Here is a 7165-nt window from a genome sequence, read left to right as displayed (position 1 = left end):
GCAGTTGCGTTCTCGGAGCAGTTCGGTGTCGATGTTGGCGATAACATACTTGGCCTGTCGGGAGGCGGGGGTGCTGCAGCACCTCACTTCTAAGTCTAGGGTTTAGGGTTTAGGGTTTAGCCAAATCCCAAATCCCAAACGTCCTCTCGCCCGTCAACGCAAGAGCCTCGTCAAGCCACTCGATGTTGGCGATAACATACTTGGCCTGTCGGGAGGCGGGAGCGACGCGGACAGTGAAGGAGTTGGTGGTTTACGACAGAGCAGTAAAAGAAAAAGAATTGGGAAAACAAATAAATAAAATCAAAAAACTTTTGCCAACTCGAGGAGGAATTAATAATTCTGAAAGTGCATCTCATTTGCTGCCGCGCTACTGCAGCAGACTTCAGCTGTCTGTACACGTCAGCGACGTCGCAGAACACGTCGCCAAACGCGCGGCGCAGGTCTTCGTCTGCAGCCACAGGCAACGCAAACCCTAAACCCTAAACCCTAAACCCTAAACCCTAAACCCTAAACCCTAGACGCTGGAGCCTAGCGCCGGCAAACCCTCAACTGAGCCTGCGGAACCTACACGCACAGCAGCGCGAGAAACCCTCAAAACCGCCAAACCCTTAAAAACATAAAACCTAAAACCCAATGAACCCTAGTAATAAACCCTAATAATAAACCCCAATAATAAACCCCAATAATAAACCCTAGTAAACAGCAAACCCTAATAAACCTGTTGGCTCGCAGGGGCTTGTCGGTGGCGGCGGCGGCCATATGGCTGGTGGTGCAGCTGCTGAGCAGCAGCAGCAGCAGCAGCAGCAGCAGCAGCAGCCAGCAGCAGCAGCAGCAGCAGCTCGCGCTCCCCAAAGTCGCCGAAGTCGCCTCCGTCACGGGCGCAGGCGAACACACTCTCCGCTCCATCTACAAAGACATGCTCGACGTCGCTGAGCATTTGCTGCCCCCGGAGTTCCAGCCCGCAGTCGAGGGCGGCATCGAGGCCCTCAGGGCCAAAAACTGCCGCAGAAAAAGACCCCTCCAGTGACTCCCCCCAACGGGGGCCCCCGGGGGCCCCCGGGGGCCCCGGGGGGCCTCTGGGGGCCCCGGGGGGCCTCAGGGGGCCCCGGGGGGCCTCTGGGGGCCCCGGGGGGTCTCTGGGGGCCCCAGGGGGCCTCTGGGGGCCCCGGGGGGGCCTCGGGGGGCCCCGGGGGGCCCCGGGGGGCCCCGGGGGCCCCGCGGGGCGCAGGCCGCCGCCAGGGGGCCCCCCGAGACAAAACGGTGCCAGCGGCACCATGGGGGGCCCCGGGGGGCCCCAGGGGGCCTCATGGGGCTTTTGCGGGCTGTGGGGGGCCCCAGATGGCCTTAGGGGCCTTGAGGGGCCACAGGGGGCCCTTTGGGAGCTTTTGGGGGCCCCAGGGGGCCCCAGGGGGCCCCCATGTAGGGGCTGTGGGTTGGGGGCCCCAGGGTCCTTTGGGGCTTTCCGAGGGCCCCCAAGTGCCCTGCCAGCTAAGGGCTTCCTTAAGGGGCCCCGGGGGGGCTTTTGAGCGTTTGGGGGGGCCTGGGGGCCCTTCGGGGCCCCTTGGGGGCCCTTTGGGGGCCCCTTGGGGGCCCCTTGGGGACTTTTAGGGGGCCCCTGGGGGCCCCCAGAGATAATCAGAAGCACCCAGGGAAGCCTGTGGGGTCCTGGTTGGCTTCTGAATGCTTTAGAGGTATATAAACAACTCAAAAGTACCCTGGAGGGCCCCATGGGGGCCCCATGGGGGCCCCATGGGTCCTCTGGGGGCCCCATGGGGCTTCTGGGGGCCCCGTAGGGCCTCGGGGGGCCCCTGGGCCCTGCTTAGGGGCCCCGGGGCCCTTTTAATTGCCCTATTTGGTATTTTTGATAAGAAAAGACTCAGTGGACAACAGAGACACAAAGACTGTAATTAAAGTACCCAAATGCATGCAAAAAAGAAACCATTTAGTTTTTAAAAGGGTTTAGCCTTAAGGGGGGCCCCTGGGGACTCCAAAAGGGCCCCCAGGGGGGCCCCGTACAGATCCCGGGGGCCCCGTGGGACTTTAAAAGGCCACTTTGGGGCCCCCTAGTGGCGGCTTAGAGGCGCTGGGGGCCCCTTGAGGGCCCCTTGGGTACTCTGGGCCTCTTCAGGGGCCTCTAAGACTTCCTGTGGGGTTTTGGGGGGCCCCCGGGGGCCCCAGGGGGCCCCCCAAAACCCCTAGCGAGCCTTAAAATTGTGCCAAAGCTTTGGCCAGAAGACAAGGGGGCCCCCACGGGGGCCCCCCTGCTACGGACAGGGGGCCCCTTAGCCCCAATGAAATGAAAAGGGGGCCCCAAAAACAAAGAAGGGGGGCCCCCTAGGAGGGAGGGGGCCCCTCGGCCTACCCATGGGGGCCCCCAGGAGAATGGGGGGCCCCCTGAAGGCGAGGGGCCCCTTCTCTCTAGGGGCCCCCAGTACCCAGCTAGGGGCGCTAGACGGGAGGCAGCAGCAAATAATTTGGAATTAAAAATAATTAAAAACTAAAAAGAAATATAAATTGGCAAACTATTCGGAGAATTACTAAAGTTGCAAAAAGGCCTGCTTGCTTGGGGGCACGACAAGCCCAGCAGCAGCTGCTGCAGCAGCTGCTGCAGCAGCTGCTGCAGCAGCAGCGGCAGTAGCAACTGCAGCAGCAGCGGCAGTCGCAGTGCCTGTAGTAGCAGCAGCAGCTGTAGTAGCAGCAGATGCTGCAGTAGCAGCTGCAGTAGGGGTTGCTGCAGCTTCACCTGTTCTTGCTGCAGCAGCTGCACCTTCCCTGCTGCTGCTGCTGCTGCTGCTGCTGGTGGTGACCGAGCCAGACCTTCTGTGCCTTACTTCGCGCCTAGCCTCACCTGCTTCCATGGACGGAGCAGCAGCAGCAGCAGCAGCAGCAGCAGCAGCAGCGACAGCAGCAGCTCCTGCTGCTGCCATTGCATACGCAGCTGTGTCCGCCCCATGTTGCTGCTCTAGCTAGAGCAGCAGCTGCTGCAGCAACAGGTGCAGCAGCAAGAGCAGCTACTCTGGCTCCGTGATGCACGGCAGCAGCAGCTGCCGCAACTGCAGCAGCTCGAGTAGCTGCTATATCTCAAGAAGCTGCAGCTGCTGCAGCTTCTTGATGCCCAGCAGCAGCAGCAGCTGCTGCTGCAGCAGCAGCTAGAGGAGCTGCAGCTGCTGCAGCTTCTTGACGCCCAGCAGCAGCAGCAGCAGCTGCTGCTGCTGCTGCAGCTCGCGGAACTGCAGCTGCTGCAGCTTCTTGACGCCCGGCAGCAGCAGCAGGAGCTGCTGCTGCTGCTGCTGCTGCAGCAGCTAGAGGAGCTGCAGCTGCTGCAGCTTCTTGACTCCGAGCAGCACCATCATGGCTCCGGTGCTGGTCATGTGGCCTCCGAAGACAAGACCCAAAGCTTCTTCGAGAGAAACTTCGTGGCTTTCCAGCAGCTCGTCTTCGTCAGCAGCAAGCCTCCCGCTGCTCACCTGCAGCAGCAGCAGCAGCAGCAGCAGCAGCAGCAGCAGCAGCAGCTGAGGCGGCGGGGCTTCTCGCTGCAGCGGTAGCACTTCGCGCTGCTGCAGCAGCGCCGCAGCAGCAGCACGCGCCGCAGCAGCAGCAGCAGCAGATGCAACGCCCACAGCTACAGGAGCTGCACAACTAACTCCAGCAGCAGCAGCAGCAGCAGGAGGCGTGGCCGGCACTCCAAACCCTAAACCCTAAACCCTAAACCCTAAACCCTCGTACCTTTTCTCCGTCAATTATTAAATAGGGGATAAAGGGCTGGGCTGTATATTTGGCCCCAGGCAGCAGCAAAGAAGTGTTGTTCATCACCGGCACCAAACGCCCGCCCCGCTGCACACAAACCCTAAACCCTAAACCCTAAACCCTAAACCCTAAACCCTAGAGCCAGGCGGAGAGCCTGAGCTGCAGGAAAGAAGCAATACAAGCAAATGAACTAGGGTTTGCTGCCAAGTGCCACTTGTGCCGGATTCGGGCGTTTCTGCGTGAGGGTTTAGGGTTTAGGGTTTGGGGTTTCTCAGGCTGAAGGGCGAGGCCGCGGGGGAGCCGTTCCAAATTAGGGTTTAGGGTTTAGGGTTTAGGGTTTAGGGTTTGGGTTCACGAGGAGAAGCAGCTGCTAGTATTCAAACTAGGGTTTAGGGTTTGCCTCCGGGCTGGGGCCCCCGGCCCTGCGCTTAGGCCCCGCGCAGGGCCTCGGGCTTAGGGCTTAGGGTTTAGGGTTTAGGGTTTAGGGTTTAGGGCTTAGGGTTTAGGGTTTAGGGTTTACCACCCCCGCCTCCTCCTCAGCCTCGCAAGCCACGCAGTGCTCTACGCTGCGGTGCTTCGCCTCGAAGAGGCCGCAGACCACACAGTAAAGCCCTTTCTGCGGGCCGGGGCAATACTCCTAAATAATAAAATAAATAAATAAATAAATAAATAAATAAATAAATAAATAAATAAATAAAAATAAATAAATAAAATAAAATAACAATCAGAATGAGGGGTAATAGTTGTGGTGGGGGGGCTGGGGAGCAGCGGCAGCGGCGCTGCTGCTGCTGCTGCAGCAGCAGCAGCAGCAGCGGTGCCGCTGCGGCTGCAGCAGCAGCAGCAGCGGTGCCGCTGCAGGTGCAGCAGCAGACACAAGGCAGCAGCAGCAGCAGCAACCAGCAGAACGCAGCGGACAGAAAAGACGGCAGCAACAGCAGCAGCAACACCTACAGCTGCAGCAGCAGCAATAGCAGCAGCAACAGCAGCTGCAGCAGCAGCAACAGCACAACTAGCAGCAGCACCAGAAATAACAGCAGCAACAAAAGCAGAACTGGCCGTGGCAGCACCGACAACAGCAGCAGCAAAAACACAACTAGCAGCAGCAGCAGCAGCAAAGACACAACTAGCAGCAGCAGCAGAGGCACTAGCAGCAGCGGCAAAAGCACAAGCACCAGCAGCAACAGCAAAGCACAACTAGCAGCAGCAGCAACAGCTAAACCACAAGTAGCAGCAGCAGCAGCAGCAGCAGCAGCAGCAGCAGCAGCAGCAGCAGCAGCAGCAGCAGCAGCAGCAGCTCACTCTGAGCACAGTGAAGGTTTTGGTTTTGGAAAAGAAAGGAAGACAAAGAACAGCAGGCGGAGCATCCGAAACATCAAAAGAGTGTTTGCTGCCGTTCGGGAAGCAAACTGTCCGCTTTTTTACTGCACGCAGCAGCAGCAGCAGCAGCAGCAGCAGCAGCAGCAGCAGCAATTGCGGCAGCAGAGTTCGCTTCTTGATTGTACGCAGCAACAGCAGCAGCAGCGGCAATCACAGCGGCAGTGTTCGTGTCTTGACTGCATGTAGCAGCAGCAGCAGCAGCAACTGCAGCAGCAACTGCAGCAGCAGCTGCAGCAGCAGTAACAGCTGCAGCAGCAAGCGCAGAAGTGACTGCAGCAGAATCTGCATTTAAGCCTTCATGAATTGTAAAACTAGCTGCAGCTGCTGCCGCTGCAGTGTCCGCTGCTGCAGCTGCTGCTGCTGCTGCTGCTGCTGCTGCTGCTGTGCTGCGCAATTACTTGTTCTCCATCCTCTGTAGACGACTTCGTCCTTAATGAGCTTCACGTTGTCGATGGGGTTGCTGCTGCTGCTGCTGCTGCTGCTGCTGCTGCTGCTGTCGCAGCTGCTGCTGTTGTTGCTGTTATTTTTGCCGCTGCTGTTGCTGCTGCCGCTGTCTTGGCAGCTGTGGCTGCTGCTGCATCGTTGTGGGGTGTATGTACACCTGAGACACGCGGGAGCCACCGCAGCAACCCTGGGCCGCACCGCTGCTGCTGCTGCTGCTGCTGCTGCTGTTGCTGCTGCTGCTGCTGCTCGTCCGCCGCTGCGGGCCAGCGCAGCAAGGAGCGCCATATTGGCGGGGTGAGACTTGAGGTGTACGTACACCTCGGCCCGAAGCAGAACACTAATGGCAGCAGCAGCAGCAGCAGCAGCAGCAGCAGAAAGGAAGCAGAAGGCAGCCCCACTTCACATCCTCGAGATGAGCTCTATTTTTAGTTAATTAAAAAAGAAACTTGTTTTGCTGCTGCTGCTGCCGCAGCAGCAGCATCTGCTGCTGCGTCTTCCGCTGCTGCAGCAGACGCATGCAGTTCAGGGAAGGCCAGCCAGCAGCCGCCGCAGCAGCAGCAGCAGCAGCAGCAGCAACGAATCCGCTGCAGCTGCTTATAATATTTATTTTTTATTTGCAGCAGCATCAGCTCCTGCTGCTGCTGCGCTGTAGTTACAGCCCAACTTCACGACTGCTGCCTCCAGCCTGCTGCTGCTGCAGCAGTCGCTGCTGCTGCAGCAACTCAGGCCAAGCCGTAGGGCCTCTGCTGCAGCAGCAGCAGCAGCCGCAGCAGAAGCCGCAGCAGCAACCGGAGCCACCACCGCCGCCTCAGCAGCCGCCGCAGCAGCAACAAGAAGCCCGCCAGCAGCAGCAGCAGCAACTGCTGCTGCTGCTGCTGCGCCTTCTAGTCTCGCCCGGGGCTGCGGGCCGGCCCCGCACTGCAAACCCTAAACCCTAAACCCTAAACCCTAAACCCTAAACCCTAATGTCGATCCCCCTAATTACCTGGGAGGCCCCCGAGCCCCAGGGGGCCCCCCCTGACCTTGGAGATGCAGCAGCAACTCCGCTGCTGCAGCTGTCTTTGGAGGAAATGATAGACAGAGAGAAGAACAGCCGCAGCCAGCAGCAGCAGCAGCAGCGGCGGCAGAAGCAGCAGCAGCAGCAGCAGCAGCGGCAGCAGCAGCAGCAGCAGCGGCAGCAGCAGCAGCCCGCGCCCCAGCAGCAGCTGCAGCAGCACCGGCGGCAGGTGCTCCTGCGGCCGAGCCCCTCTGCTGCTGCTGCTGCTGCTGCTGCTGCTGCTGCTGCTGCTGCTGCTGCTGACGCAGGCGGCCGCTGGCTGCAGCTGCTGCGCGCCGTCTGCGTCGAGGCCCTTCACATTCCAGATGTTGGCTGGGAGTCCTTCAGGCTGGTGCAGCAAAACGAACGCGTAAGCCCTGCTGCTGCTGCTGCTGCTGCTGCTGCTGCTGCTGCTGCTGGGGCACTGGTGCTGCTGCTGCTGCGGTTTCGGCGGCGGGGGTGCTGCTGCTGCCAACCTTTTCGCGTTGCTGCTGCTGCGGCTTCTGGCCTCAACAAGGCTAGCTGCCTTGAATACTAGAAAGGGCTAGTTGGCTAGCTAGC

General features: G+C 60.1%; 3 protein-coding genes across 3 annotated transcripts in view; 2 read left to right on the top strand and 1 right to left on the bottom strand.

The window, feature by feature from the left end:
- Positions 1–182: 182 nt before the first annotated feature.
- Positions 183–1027, top strand: ENH_00051240 (transcription initiation factor iib, putative; the record flags this gene model as incomplete). The annotated part of the gene is made up of 2 exons (XM_013581364.1): positions 183–263; positions 776–1027. 2 exons carry the CDS (start codon positions 183–185, stop codon positions 1025–1027), a joined length of 333 nt encoding a protein of 110 aa, XP_013436818.1.
- Positions 1028–3302: 2275 nt separating this feature from the next.
- Positions 3303–5853, bottom strand: ENH_00051230 (NUDIX domain-containing protein, putative; the record flags this gene model as incomplete). Its single annotated transcript, XM_013581363.1, has 5 exons — positions 3303–3467; positions 3727–3834; positions 4268–4384; positions 5047–5168; positions 5523–5853. 5 exons carry the CDS (start codon positions 5851–5853, stop codon positions 3303–3305), a joined length of 843 nt encoding a protein of 280 aa, XP_013436817.1.
- Positions 5854–6533: 680 nt separating this feature from the next.
- Positions 6534–7165, top strand: part of ENH_00051220 (hypothetical protein, conserved) — a gene marked incomplete at both ends in the record, with an annotated part of 2170 nt that continues 1538 nt past the window's right edge. The window contains one exon of the mRNA XM_013581362.1: positions 6534–6974. Within this exon, the coding sequence (XP_013436816.1) occupies positions 6534–6974 (441 nt within the window). The remainder of the gene's footprint in view (positions 6975–7165) is intronic.

This window comes from Eimeria necatrix, genomic scaffold (genome assembly GCF_000499385.1).
Source record: "Eimeria necatrix Houghton genomic scaffold, Enh_scaff402, whole genome shotgun sequence".
Taxonomy (NCBI): domain Eukaryota; phylum Apicomplexa; class Conoidasida; order Eucoccidiorida; family Eimeriidae; genus Eimeria; species Eimeria necatrix.
Note: the sequence above shows the minus strand (reverse complement) of the source record. Positions and strands in the feature narration are given on the sequence as shown.